Source organism: Lagopus muta, chromosome 5, assembly GCF_023343835.1.
Source record: "Lagopus muta isolate bLagMut1 chromosome 5, bLagMut1 primary, whole genome shotgun sequence".
NCBI classification, from domain to species: Eukaryota; Metazoa; Chordata; class Aves; order Galliformes; family Phasianidae; genus Lagopus; species Lagopus muta.
In genome coordinates, this window is record NC_064437.1 from 61851945 (window position 1) to 61866774 (window position 14830).

Consider the following 14830-nt stretch of genomic DNA (forward strand, 5'->3'; position numbering starts at 1 on the left):
TTTTAAGGAAGGTTATGCTCTGAGACTAGAATGGAAGCATAATTGCAGATGCAATATTTCAATATTTGCATACAAAAGAAAGGAATTTTGTTTTATTCGAAAAAGAAACGGTTATAAATGAGAAGCACCTGGATGTGTTTCAAGGAGGTCTGCTCTGCAGTTTGCCTTTGCTAGGGAACATGAAAGAACACCTGTTTGCACAGCTGAACCTCTTCACATTGGAAAGATTCCCCCAGCAAGGCTCCCAGTCTGCCCTGCTGGGCATATGCCAAACAAAAAGGCCATCTGTGGCACTGTCAGCATCACAGCCTGTGGAAGCTTTAAACTCTGCTATTTGCTGCTGCAGTAGGAAATGCTCCACTTCAAAGAGCTTCAGTCCTTCAGGAAAGACAAACTGCACAAGAGCCATGGAGATGGATGTGAGAGACGGTCAGTGGGCATGGGTTGGGCTTGAGTATCTTAGAGGGCTTTTCCAACCTTAATGAACCTATGATTCTAATTGGGGCTCTTGGAGCTTTTACTCTGAAACCAAGTTTTACTCACAAAGCGTCTGTAGTGCAATTAATTCTGTTCAGTTAAATCCATGGCTGGCATTAACCTGGCCTTGTCCAGCCACCAATGCTTCAGCAACAGGAAATTACTACTCAGAACAACTCTGTTATGATATTTTACAAGCTGAGAAATCTCCAGTAAGGACACGCTGATTTGCCCAGGGCAGCCTACAGGGATATGTGCCAAAAGGAAGGTGGGAACAACGGAGCTATCTCTGATCAAAGGCTGGACGTGGCTGTCTGTCCCACTCAGCACATTGCTGTCCATGTCAGACTAACATCAGCACACCTGAACAGATGCTCAACGAACCAACAGAAGAACATGTTTTGAAACCACGCGGAGCTGATGAAAGCACAGTTAAACAACTTCTACGCAGCACATGTGAGGAAGAAAAAAGGGCACATCTGTTGACTTTCCCATTTGTATCAGTTAAAAAGAAAAAGCAACGGAGATATTAAGATAGAGCTCTGGGATACCACACCGTACGAGATGATTAGGAAATAGCAGGAGGTATAAAAGGCAGAAAACCCTCAGCTGCTAACCCCAGCTGCCATCAAAATGCGGGTGCTCAGACAGCTCCTCCTGCTGCCCCTCTTAGCTGCTCTGGCTTTTGCTGAAGACAACTCGATGGAATTCATGGGTATGGAAAGTAACATTCTTTATTGTGGAATTTAATTATCTCTTGAACTATTTATTAGGCAACTGAAGAAAAAAATGTCAAATGTACGTCCCAGTGCATCTTATTTTAGCATACTGCTGCGAAATATTGGCACACTCAGATGTTAGTAACTGCTAAAGACTGTAATAACAACAGCAACAACAAAAAATGGCAATATATGAGTAGTTATGTCAAATTTTTAACTGAAGAACTCAATTTTGAAGAGATTTTGCTCCAGAATGGAAACATGCTTGTATAAATTGATATTGTATTGAACTAATGGCTGAAGTGACTTGGAAAGCATTGCTTTTTGAAACAGTTTTGGGCACTGTGGTGGCTGTGGGATGAAGTATTGGTACCAAGTCAGGCAGAGCAGACCTTGTAATGCTCTTACAGCTCAGAGGTTTCCTATGTGACACAAAGGTTTGTCCCTAAACCTTTCTTTCCCCTCTGGAGTTCAGCAGTAATTCCAACCTCTTCATCTGGGACTGTAGACGCTGTATAGGAAATGCTTCCTGCTGCTTTAAGCTGTCCTGACCAGAAGAGGAATTGCTCTTAGTGTTCGATAGTTACCAAAGACATTTTTTCTCAGAGGTTTAAGCTGTTTTGATGTTTAATTTTAAAATTCACATCAATCCACAGCAAAAATCCACATGCAAAAGCTGGGTTTTTCGCTTCGAAATCACAGCTTAGTGGGTTGTGTTTTTTTTGGGCCACTGAATTTTTATAGAGGAAGAGACCACCTCACCACCTCACCACCTCACCTATGGCTCCTCTTTTCTGTCCTACGTTGCTTTAAGCTGTTTATTCATTTCTTTCTTGTCCAGAAGTTTCTCTAAACCTTTGCTCACCTTCACTGCCACTTTTTGAAGCTTCCCCTCTTTAGCTGCCTCCTTTTAGAGATGGAGAACCAGACCTGTGAGCAGCACCAATCATACACACGGTCCTTCAGAAGCTCACATCTGAAGAGCTCTTTTGATTCCCTGGGTGTGGGTCCCCAGGTGCTTTCATGTAAAGGCTGAAACCCAGAACTAGATCCAAAGATCCTCAGGAGAAGAGCATAGGGGGAAGACAGGGCTTGAGGTGCTTGTAACCACCAACCTTGCCAATGAGAGCTGCCAAGGTGTCCTATGTCATCTGGAATTTCCAGTTTTGCCTTTGGCTTCACCTGCATGTGTTTCCCTAGCTCCATTTTCTCTGCTATTCGTGAAAGTGAGGAGAAAAAAAATATTTTCTAATACTCTTTTCCTGTTTGATTCTTCAAGTTTCATTGGCTACTACAGTAGAAATGAAAAATCAAAATGGTACAATGCTTTGCTTGCCTGCTCTACAGTGGACTGTCCCAGAGTTTGCACAGTGCAGGGCAAGACCTTGTTGCAAGGCTGAGCTGGTTGCTGTCCTGCTGTTCCCCAACAGATCCTCGATGCGGTGCTTCGCTCTCAGACTCCAACAAAGCATTAAAGATTGACCTCAATTCAAATGCAAACTGTGTCTGGCACATTCAGAGGAGTGATAATCAAACAATTAGGCTCATCTTCTCGTATTTTAAGTAAGTATCTCCTCCAGCTGTTCCGGTAGCATTTTGTTCCATCAAAACAGAGCACAGAAAAATATTGAAATGTATCAGGCTGAATATCTTAATTTCATCTCAAGACATTGTAACCTCCAAATATTTATCTGTATTTGCTTCAGTAAAATGCTTACTGAGTTTGTATACCCCAAGGAACCTGGATATTTATCTGTTCTGTTTGTGTTTGTTTTTTTAAATAGATTCAATCCTTCCTCAAGCTGTGAAACAGAAAATATTGAAGTCTATGATGGTGCCTCGCCTAATTCACCTCTTCTTGGACAAGTATGTAACAACACTGACGCCGTCCCAGTGTTCCAGTCATCTTCAAACAGTCTGACTTTTCTCATTACAACAAACTCTGTGGATTTCACACGAAACTTCTTTGTCTTCTATTACTTCTTCTCACCAGAAACAGGTAAGCCGGAACTTAATGCAGTCATTAAACACCATTTAAGCTGTACCACTGAAGGAGAGCTTATAAGGCAAAGTTTCATCCAGTAAGTTCTCTGCATTTGTTCAATATATTCTTATTCTGAAGGAAAAATAATAATAACCAGCCCTAGCTCTCGATCAGTTCCTTTGTTCCTGTTGATCTGAGTGGCATGGTACCCAACACCTGAAAGCTTCAACTGGAGAGAGAACTTGTCACATCCTTGCTTACACTGCTCCAGTGTTTAATTAACTCTGCTACTGGAAAAACACACCCTGTGTTTACAGCCTGTGTTTTCTTTTTGAGTTTTCCGCTGTCTTGATTTTATTCTGCCTTTGCCTATCAGTCAAACATGAAGACCTTGCACTTCCATGCAGACCATGACCAAGATTTCTCTAACCAAGTCATTCACGGTTTCTTTTGGTTGGTGCAGTCTTCTCAGTATTCATTTTTCAAAGCACTAACTTACCCCCAAAGTGAATTCAATTCAGTTGTCCACAGTACCAAAGTCAACTCATCTACAGCCGTTTCAGTTTCCTTTACACGGCGCCTTGATGCACATATGCTAACAGGCTCCATTTTATAATGAATTATGAGCTGCCACCTGACCTGAAATTCCCCCAAATTTATAGAAATGTTATCTTTAGTGCCTTTATTCGTTTCTACAGGAATGGAATCCTAGAAAAGCAACCCTGCTGTACCTTTAGAATGTATTTTTTATGGCTCATTACACATACACCATTGTGTTAACCGCTGTGTCTGCTCTTCCTTTCAGCAGTTGAAAACTGTGGGGGAAACTTGACTGGTCCCAGTGGGACATTTACCAGCCCCAACTACCCAGCAGCTTATCCTGAGTTTACCTATTGTGTCTGGCACATACAGACTACAGAAAACTCGAAGATAAGCTTAGAATTTCAGGATTTGTTGTGAGTAGATATTTACTACACGCTTACTACACACCATTACTCTTCTTTCATTGTGTTCAGAAGCATTACTTCAAATACAGCAAGCAAAAGTATTTGTAAGCTTATCTATAATATGTAATATATTATGTAACATGTGTATAATATGTAATATCTATAATATTATCTAAGACATGTAAGAATATCTATACACCTTGAAAACAAATGTGATTTGCTGACTTTTATGTTCAGGTAATCACAACATGTTCCAAATCCCTATGTGCTACCTCTTAGCTGTTGCAGAGTCAGGCAGCAAGACAGGCAAGCAAGAAGAGGTGACTCTCCATAAGCTATTGTGGTTGATCTGAATTTAAATTCAACAGTTTTAAGTCTTTTGCTACATAAAGGTCATGTTTTAAAACAGCATTTGTGGGTCATCCTGGCTCTCACTGCTTTTTATCAAGGTTGATCCCCTGTATCAGTGGGATGGCAGCATGGATTGACATTATGCGTGGAGAAAAGCCTCAAGACGGAGGGAGTTTTCAGACTTCCCAGTACAATAATTATGTTTTTCTGTTTATAGCCTGGAACTAGATCAGAACTGCCAGTTTGATTTTCTGGCAGTCTATGACGGCCTCACCACTAACACTGGCCTAATTGGAAAAGTATGCGGTGTTTCTCGGCCCACGTTTGAATCTTCTTCAAATGTCATGACAGTCGTGCTGTCTACAGACTATGCCAACTCCTACAGAGGGTTTTCTGCTCAATATACCAGCATTCTGCCAAGTCTCCCAGAGCCCGACAGTAAGTGTATTTGCTATCAGTGAGAATTTGCTTCTCATTTTCACATACGAATCTTCCCCTCCATGATAGAAGTCAAAAAGATCTGGCAGTTGATCCTGAGGATTTCAGCCTTTATTGTGGCAGTCATTAACTTTTTTAAAGTACAAAATACCCACATTAGTTTCTCCGATAGACTATAAGTTATTCCCTGATCTATCTTCAAAACAAAGTATGTTTTTCAGTCTTTCTGGTCCTCCTTCTGGACATCTCCACAGAAAACATGATTTTTCTCCTTCTTTGGGACACAATAGGAAATGTTGCCCTTCCAGAGATCTAAAGATAAGCTTTTTTTGACTCACTATATGTTTTTGTTTCCCAAGATATTCAGAAAATGGTCCACAGCAGTTGATAAAATGGGGGTTGAATGTTGCAATTTCCTTTACCCCGAGCTGGGAAATTTTCCTTATTGGTTCCTTATCGGTTGTTTGCATACCCATGTTCTCATTAACCAAGGTAGAAAGGGCAGCCTCTAAAACTTTGATGTCTGCCAGAAATCTGTTTCCTCTCCCCCATTCTGCAGTAGCACTTTGCTTCCTTTTCCCTTTTATAAATGCTGCAATTCATTATGTTACTGTGCTTAAAATTAAATTTTCAGCATGAGTTTTACATGATTTCACTTGCCTAGCAAATTCTGGGAGCTGAGCATGAAATTCTAAGTGACCTCAGATGTGCGTAAGCCATTTCAGGGTCAGGTTCTGACAAAGTGAGAACCATGCAACGGATTCAAGGGCAGGACTTGAGCTGGACCAGGTGAGAACTAACTGCAGCACACTTTGTGGTAATCTATTTTTTTTAATTTCTCTCTCAATGGCAGCATCCCTTACATGCTCTTCAGACAGAATGACAATTGTTCTGAGCAAGGCTTACCTGGACTCCATTGGCTATAATGAAACTCACCTACAGCTCAATGACCCATCCTGCAGGCCAGTTACAACAGACCAAGTGATCTTTTCCTTTCCTTTAAACAGCTGTGAAACAACTAAGGAGGTAAAGAGGGGGAAAAAAGGACGTGTACAAGCCAACACTAGCTTGGGAATGACAGGGACTCATCAGAACAGTTTATGGATAGGATGAGAATGAATTAACAGCAGATTTACTTTCACATTGCTCACCCAATTACACATTTCCCGTCTTGAAGATGAAAGGTATTTTTCTCTGGTAGCACCTAACGATCAACGAGGCTTTCAAAGGAAACCCAGGGTAATCCAAACAAATTAATTCCCAACATTTTTGTATTATATTTCATTCCTGCACAATGCAGTTATTCAGAAGTAACACAGTTTGGTATGTGGCTCCATTCTCTGCAAGTGATACAAGTCACGAGGAAAGAGAAAAGCCCTGTGACAGCAAGATTCCTAAGAGCTAGTTAACAGCATTGCTTAGACAAGAGTGACTGAACTGTAGCTTTGTTATTTTCCTCAACTCATGGCGCAAATGCATGGCACAAATAGGAGTGAGAAGGCTGAATGTGGTTGTTTTGATTGCAACATACCTCCTATTGCAAAGGTATCTTGAGCCTCTGATAAGTGCGGCTGGGACACTTCAACACATTTGCACCTCTCCAGTCATGAAAATTGAGCATTTCACACGATTTCTTCTACAGGAGGAAGATCAGAGCATCACTTACACCAACATCATAACTCTCTCTGAAAGTGGCAACATCATCACCCGCAAAAAGACCGTCCAGATCGTTGCAAAATGCATAATGGAAAAGAATTCAACCCTAGAAGTCATTTATGTAACAGAAAACAATGTAATCCAGAACACAACCTCTGTGGGAATATACAACATTAGCATGTCATTCTATGATTCTGATTCATTCTCCAGCCCTGTACTTGAGTCCCCCTATTATGTAGACTTGAACCAAACTCTTTTTGTTCAAGTCAGCCTTCATTCCACTGACCCAGACCTTTTGGTGTTCATTGATACCTGCACAGCATCTCCACAGTCTGATTTTGGATCAATAACATATGACTTGATTAGAAGTGGGTAAGACCTTAAATTACTTTGATTGTCTCCTAGTACATGAGAAAATACAAACTGTATGTCAGCTGTAGTCCTTTCACCTTTGTCTCTTCTCCAACTGTTTTTAGCAGGCCGTGGTTGGAAGCTAAATTTGATAGAAAGTTAAAGGCAGTACATAAATGGAACCAGGAAAAACATGTGCCCCATTGCACTGGGAGGTGGGGGGGAAGCACATCGTTGTATGCCCACATACTGGGGAAAAAAAAATAATAGCCCTAGTGAAATGCTCTGGGTTAGAGCTAATAGTAGCTGGCAAGAGTGGCTACTGGATGTGGTCCACTTTAACAGCTCTCTGAATTCTGTTGCAGCTGTAACAAAGATGACACTGTGGTAACATATCCAACCCTGGAGCACTATGGAAGATTCAGCTTTAATGCCTTCAGGTTCCTGAGGAGAGCTCCATCAGTTTATCTCCAGTGTGATGTTTTAATTTGTGACAGCAACAGCATGAACTCTCGCTGTACCAAAGGCTGTGTCTCCAGGCACAAGAGGGACACTTCCTCATTCACTTGGAAAACCAAGGCTGTAGTAGGTCCTATCCGCCTGAAACGAGACCGCAGGGCTGCTGAGCATCTAGGTAAGAAGGGCACATGAATTAAGAACCAAGCTCTTCCTTTATGTAAATCCATTACCTTCCTTCCACAAGCGAGGTGAGTTGTAGCAGTTGAGATCTAGCATGGTATCAGAGCAATGGGTTCAACGACTTTGCCTTTTGTGTGAATGTAGAAGCACTTTTCAAACTGCAAGCCCAATGGGCTTTTGCATTCAAGTCTTTAAAGCCAAAAAATAAGCACTTCTAGTTACAAAAGTAGCGTGAGCAGGACTTGACTATGTATTTGTAAAGAGTTAGGAAATGAGATTTCAGACTTTCAAATATTGTGGGTTTTTTTTAATGAAGTAAACCTTAAGGAATTCAGCTTATTTCTCCAAGTCATAAACTCACTTTAAAAAACAAACGCACCCCCAGGCGTGATCAGGCTTTGTTATAACCTTTGTATCTTGTCATAGAACTAACTTTGAGAAATCTCCTTCCACTCGCTTTCACTTGATTATTTATTAGTGCTACAGAAATGCTATGCCAGATGATGAACATAAGAGACAGTGCTAGAGTAAATATCCTCTCACTGTATGCATGGCCTGCTGGGACAAAAAATGGAACGAATGGCAATGGAGCAAAAAAATCCTCAGCACAATGCTTTAAAATGAGAGCTACAAAACTTTAAGACAGCTGAGATTTCCTGCCCCAATCCAACAACCTTCAGCACCAGTGCAGGTCAACATCTCAAAAAAATACCTGAGAAAATGCTTACTGAGTGCTATCGAAACGATGCGGTGCCCAACGCTTTAAACACTCCACTTTCTTTTCTCTCTGTACAGAATCCCTCACTAGGACAGATGCTGAAGAAACCCCAAACCTACAAGACAGCTTCTACGCTCTTTCATTTGTGGTTTTGATTTCAAACATTATCACTGTGGTAGCTGTGGCACTAAAATGTCACAATAAATGCCTATCGAGATACAGCTACCAAAAAATCCAAAGTTGATATTAACTGCTCTACAACGTTGTGAATTGGTAACAAATTTCTATTCAGGTTTATCACTCAAAGAGGGGAGAATGGGAAAAATGAAGCAAATTAACAGTCCTGCAATGCAACAATGCTTGGAAACACGCTTCAATCTTTTTGATGTAATGTTACACATCTAAAGTAGGAGATGATTTAGGTCCTTATTAAAAAAGGAAAAAAAACCCACCCTGTTTTCAAGTCATTTTGAAACTGTACTTAGCATGAGTTAAACAGAGGGACAACCATGAGATAGCTGTTCTGCACAAATTATCCCACCTCTGCAATTGGCTTTTGTAGGTTGCTGATAGTTTTCAAGAGACATCAGTTTTCTTATACGTGTCTACTATGTGCCCCTTGTCAACATTTGCTGCCCCCAGTTTTTGCTCAAAGCATCTAAGACACTGAATATAACAATATCTGTCCAAGGTAGGAGGTCCGTATACAATCAAAGTTAAATGGTGCACCCCAGATTTTGAAGAGCAATAAGCAGAGTGAAGTACAAAGATTGACCTTTCAATAAGGATGGACTTTGTGACATTTCTACCTCTTTGAATGACAACAGATCAGATCCCAACAAGTTACAGTAAATACAAAGCAATAAGGCTACTTTTAGTGGAAATGCTAAGTCATGGCCTGAAGCAGTGATGGAGCACCTGGTGGAAGGCAGGGCCAACCCAGGGCAGCTCAGGTGCATGCAATGCAGCTCAGTGACCAGAAGGGCTGGAGCCAGGGTCCACCCCTTCCCAGACCTCATTTAAGGGCTGGCTGTAGAGGTGAGGGCATCTTCTGCCAGAGATCCCTGCCTAAATGAGGCCTTCTAAAGGTAAGCAGCTTTTTTTTTCCTTCATTTCTGCATCCATGGCTGCTGAATTTGGGCTCATTTTCATTTGCTGTAGACAAAGACTTTGCCATGCTGCTATTATCATCCTATTACAGCATTAGACTACTTCTTTAAGTGCCAAAACGTAGCAGATCCTACCCCAGCACATCCTACCTGGCAAGGAGATCCCCTTGGAAAGGACCTGCATGGATCGTTCCTGCAGGGATCAATATCTTCAGGAAGAAAAGAGAGCAAAACAGTCTTGTTTTAGGGATCATTTGTAGAACCTACACTCCTAATGTGAGTGCCTGCAGAGCCAGCAAGGCTTTCAAAGGGCCCAGGCTGCAACTCCTCCCTCTCTGTGCCTGATTCTTATACAGCTTAAATTAAGCAGTGCAGGTGCTACCCTTCCTTTTACAAATGGAGAAATAAACAGCTTCATCAGGAGTCCCATTAAAATAAACCAAAACCACAAAGAAACCATGTTTCATTCTAGTGGGAACATGCTACACGTCATAAAGCAAGACAGAAGCAAAGGGAATTAATTACACATACATAAAGAGATATGCTGTAACTCAGTTTATTTAGTGTACTTCATTTTTTTCAACACTGGGAAGCCATGTTTTACGTGGCTTTCAGCAAAGCTCCTTAAATAAATAAGCCACAAAAGGCATACAAAATTCTTATTTAGGAAAACCACTCATTCTTACGATCTTTCATAAAACTAACAACTGTGTACAACAGTGGAGAATTACAGTAACAAAATGCAAGTCATCAACACTGAGGTTCTCTGCGGTTATAACTCCATAAATATGAAGCTTTGTAAAGTGTAACTGCCCTTAAAAATACTTGCACTGGAGTTCCATATCTACGTATGTTTATCTCTCCCCATTAGAGAATCCCTCATTAGAGTCATAGTGTGCTTGTGAAATTTTGTTTTGCTTTGAGTTCTGAAGCAAGTCCATTAAGAGAACCATTCTATCATCTATGTGCGCCTGCAGAGCCTGGATTTGGCGATCGATGTAGTCTGTCAGTTTTTTCTCCATCAGATCCATGTTTTTGGAGATGATCTTCTCCAGATAGGAGCAAATAGGCTGTTGTTCTACTCTGTGAAAAGAGCAAGATAACAGTCAGTATAACCTTGTTTCTTGATGACAAGGAGCATGACAGTGATATGGATGCTGGAGTGTAAAATCTCATTTCTTAAGACAATGAAGGTTTGATGGGATTTTTACCATAAGCAAAAACCTTGTCTGTCACACTTTATGTGTGCAAATTTTATAATGAACAGAGGATGTAAATTCACCTCCTATTTTTTTTTTTGAAGACTCAATTATGCATTAGAAGACCTAGTTATAAATAAGGAAATCCATATAGCTCAACAGTATACACAAGAGCTCAAGTTTTGCCCACATGACAGGCTTTATTCTCTCCTAGCAAAGCATTTCCAGAGTTACACACACAGTACACAATTCTTTATTTTTACGTGGTATTCTTTAAAAATACAGTACTGTCCCAGGACCTAGAGATGTCCAGGCTTTATTAGAACTCTGCTTCCTAGGCAATGCTCCTGCAGCTCACAGTTTCTCCTGTTGTTCTTCGGGTATCTATCAAACTAGCTGCACTGTTGGTACAAACAGTGAGAATAAAATGCTCGTGTTCTCATTTAAACTTGCTAATACACACAAGCTGCTAGTTAAGCAAGCACAAAGTTAACTTACCCAACAGTTTGAATGCCTTCTTCTTTAGTGGCCACGTTTTTATCAAGATGCTTCTCATTATCTTTTAGCCGAAGATGATTAACTTGACTACATAAGTTCTGAAGAAAAGGAAGAAGCATCTGTGGAGCTGCTACATTCTGGATTCTGTCTGTTTGCTCCTGCATAAGCAAAGATCCCATAGCTTTAAAATCATTTCTGAGGTCAACTGTATTCTGCTGTGTATTAAGTTCTGTAGAGTTAGAAGTATCCCTTCCTTCAGGAAGCTGTGCTTTCAGATCAGGATTTATGTTTTCACATCCTGTCTCACTTGTTGCAGGATTTCTGACAGATGAAGATTCACTGACTGACTGATGCAGTGATGTCTGAATGGCTGCACCGTGAAATCCATCCACTGGATGCTCGTTTCCAAAGTCTGAGCTCTTCCCAAACATCCAACTAAGTTTGTCTCCAAGAGGTAAACTGTTCTGCTGGTAAGAAAAAAGATGTGTTTAAATATTAAGTACTTAAACATACTGAAAGTGATACTGGAACAGCACCTGTGCTATATATTTAATTCCAAGGGATTACAGCATTCTACTAGTGTGGTATAATGACTTTATAAGTAGTTGTGAATTATATTCATAAGGAAAAGCATAGAAAAACTTTCCTTGCATGTGCTACGTGTTCATTACTTCATGACATGCTTTTAATAACAATTAAGACAAACTAATCCATCTACTTACACCCCAAAAACAACAAGAAACGTGTCCATCACCTAAGAAACCACAAGAAGTGACAAGTGACGTGGACAAAAGGGCAACAGTGAAGCTGAAAATGACGACAGTGATACAACATGCTTAACTCTGATCTTCACGTGACTCCTTGAGCACATGTTCTTAATCCATTGCATGCATTTCAGGCTAGCAACAGATAAGCCAGGAAGGCTAGGTTAAAAACAACCAAAACTTTTTCCACCTAATCAGTTCAGAACATGCTTAACTGTCACAGAAGGCCAAGTCACAGAACAGCATTATTGATGTTTATGGAGCAGCACAGTCACTTACTTTCTGCTGATACCGGACCATGTCCATGAGTTGCTGAGCACCTGGAGACAACTTAGATCCCATAGATTCCATTATAGTTTGCACTCTGTCTAGATCTATGCTTGATCCTAGTGAAGGAAAATCAGTTGCTAGTTTTGCTGAAACTGTATTCAGTTGTACAATTATTTTACTGATGAGTACCCTTTGTTTCTCACCAATGGAGAGCAGCTAATGCAAGAAGGAAAAAAGGTATTTTGGTTAGGAAGAGAAAAAAAAAAAAAAACAACACAATTCAACATTTTCTTTGTATGAATATGTTGGGAAGTTGATTTCTTTCTGGTTGTTACTTTTAGAAGAATTCTGACTGAACAGAAGGTGCTTGCAGGATTGAAAAATCAATCAATACTCTTCTCAGTACTTAAATTCAGCAATAGCTGTATAGATTTTCCTAAGCTTATTTATCTGCATCACAGGGCTCCTATTACCAATGTACACATCTACAGTGGGGCTCATAGTTCTGACTATATAGTAACTGTAGATTGCCTATAATGTGTTTGATGTATGAAGGCTTTTCTCTATGAGGTAGCAACTTCCTCACATGCAACTTCATGAAAAGAAAATTGGGAAAGAAAACTACAAGAACTATTAAGATATACAACAACCAAATGATCTTAATTGGTTATGTGATTATGGTACAGAAATAACAGTAATCTGAGGAAGGATGATGCAATTTAGTCAATGAAATGATTAAAAAGACAATGAGAAGTTGTAGGTTTCCACCAAGCTCCCTACCTTAATCCTACAAGAGGTTGCTGGGCATTCCAATTTCAGATACTTTTCGTATAAAGTCACAGTTTCAGTTTCACTGCAAAACAAAAGGAGAAATCTGTGACACCCAACCTATTTCCAAGGGAGTTTTAACATTGATATTCCATGTGTGGGCACACTACAGGTCAGTGCAGCTCTGGGGGTTGGATGTATCACTCACACTGCCCCTGAGGCTCTGAGTTGGATGTTTTCATTTAGCTAATTAAGCAGATGTGCCACACAATGGCTTAACAGGCACCTCAGTACAGAAAGGACATGGAGGTGCTGGAGCAGGTCCAAAGTTGGGCAACAAGGCTGGTGAAGGGCTTGGAGAATATGGCCTGTGAGGAGGGACAGGAGGGACTGGGGCTGTTCACTCTGGGGAAAAGGAGGTTGAGAGGAGACCTTACTGCTGTCTTCCAATATCTGAAAGGTGCTTACAGCAGAGCAGGGTTGGTCTCTTCTCACTGGTGACAGGACGAAGGGAAATGGCTTCAAGCTGCACCAGGGTTATTTGAGGTTGGATATCAGGAAAAACTTCTTTACAGGAAGGGTTGTTAAACACTGGAATGGGCTGCACAGGGAGGTGGTTGTGTCACCATCCCTGGATGCGTTTAAAAACCGTTTGGATGTGGTGCTCAGTGATTTAGCAGACGGTTGTTAGGGTGGTACGGTTAGGCTGTAGTAGCGCTCGATGATCTCTAAGGTCTCTTCCAGCCCGAGTGACTCCGTGGTTCTACGACCAGCCCGCTCCCGGCTCAGGTTCCCGATGGACAGCCCGCAGCGCGCCGCTCCCCAGCCGCTCACTCACCCCGGTGGCTGCAGGATTCCGGCGCTCACCCCCCGCCCGGTTCCGCAGTACTCCTCGCCCACGTACACCTCCATGTGCCGGGCCTCGCTCACCACGCCGACTGCCGCCACCCGCTCGGCGCCCGCCCGGCACTCCAGCTGCAGCACGCACGCCGCGTCCCCGCCGCCCGCCCGCCGCTCCAGCGCCACGGCCTCGCCGCTGAGGAGGGAAGCGCCACAGCCGCGTTACCCCGCCACGCCGGCTCCCCACCCCGGCCCTCCGCCGCCCCTCGCGAGGAGCTGACGGGAGGCCCCCCTTCCCCTCCTCCTCCCTCACCTCGCCTCATCGTGGCTCGCCCCGCGCCGCAGGCACAGCGCCCGGTCCAGGCCGCCCGGTGGCGCGCAGGACCACGAGCAGCCCACGGTCACGCCGGGCGGGGCAGGCGCAGGGCAGGGCGCGCCGCCGCTCGCCATCACCGCGCGCGGAGCCTGCCGGCCTCAGAGCGGCTGCGCGGGGCGGGGCTGCGCGCATGCGCGGGGCGGCGCTGAGGGCTCAGTGCTGCGGGAGTTAAGAATCATGAAATCGCTCAAGTTGGAGACCTTAAAGGTCATCCAGTGCAACTGTACCACCCTAATTCCAACGACCCTCCGCTAAATCACGTCCCTGAGCACCACATCCAAACGGTTTTTAAACACATCCAGGGATGGTGACTCAACCACCTCCCTGTGCAGCCCATTCCAGTGCTTAACAACCCTTTCTGTAAAGAAGCTTTTCCTGATGCCCATAAAATAACCACAGCAGAGCAGCGCTTGGAGCGATGCAGGCCCTGTATTCCAGGCGGCATGCTAATAGTAGGAAGGAGAGCATAAATAAAAGATCGGGTTCATTTAATTTGCAGTAGGATCCTGGCTTCTGGAGTCAGGGAGCGTTTCTCTTTCCGCTGTGCTGTGGATGAGAGCCCAGGGAGCTCAGATATCGAGTTCTTGGTGCTTTGGCTGAGGGAATTAGGTCTGTTAATTAGGGAGATTTGCACAGGCTTTATCCAGGACAATATGACAGCGCTGACATCTCTGATTTTTGTTTAGTTTTTGCACTTGAGCCTTTATTTTGCGTAACTGACCAGCG

At 42.7% G+C, this 14830-nt stretch overlaps 2 protein-coding genes across 7 annotated transcripts; one reads left to right on the top strand and one right to left on the bottom strand.

The window, feature by feature from the left end:
- Positions 1 to 267: 267 nt before the first annotated feature.
- On the top strand, positions 268 to 11515 carry CUZD1 (CUB and zona pellucida like domains 1). Of its 5 annotated transcripts, none has more exons than XM_048945107.1 (10): positions 295 to 429; positions 2627 to 2759; positions 2981 to 3195; positions 3986 to 4136; positions 4696 to 4916; positions 5770 to 5942; positions 6559 to 6944; positions 7289 to 7557; positions 8358 to 9368; positions 11403 to 11515. In XM_048945107.1, the coding sequence occupies exons 1-9, from the start codon at positions 408 to 410 to the stop codon at positions 8522 to 8524; spliced, it is 1737 nt and encodes a 578-aa protein (XP_048801064.1). In that variant the 5' UTR covers positions 295 to 407; the 3' UTR covers positions 8525 to 9368; positions 11403 to 11515. The 5 variants fall into 5 exon arrangements, with proteins under 5 accessions (XP_048801065.1, XP_048801064.1, XP_048801062.1 ...); XM_048945105.1 differs by lacking the exon at positions 295 to 429 and adding an exon at positions 445 to 1192; XM_048945106.1 differs by lacking the exon at positions 295 to 429 and adding an exon at positions 445 to 1192 and having other exon boundaries at positions 3989 to 4136.
- C5H10orf88 (chromosome 5 C10orf88 homolog) lies at positions 9930 to 14195 on the bottom strand. Of its 2 annotated transcripts, none has more exons than XM_048945120.1 (6): positions 14042 to 14195; positions 13727 to 13924; positions 12901 to 12973; positions 12130 to 12336; positions 11087 to 11550; positions 9930 to 10472 (listed from the first exon to the last, which is right to left on the bottom strand). In XM_048945120.1, exons 1-6 carry the CDS (start codon positions 14176 to 14178, stop codon positions 10244 to 10246), a joined length of 1308 nt encoding a protein of 435 aa, XP_048801077.1. In that variant the 5' UTR covers positions 14179 to 14195; the 3' UTR covers positions 9930 to 10243. The 2 variants fall into 2 exon arrangements, with proteins under 2 accessions (XP_048801077.1, XP_048801076.1); XM_048945119.1 differs by having other exon boundaries at positions 11087 to 11553.
- Between the last annotated feature and the right edge of the window lie 635 nt (positions 14196 to 14830).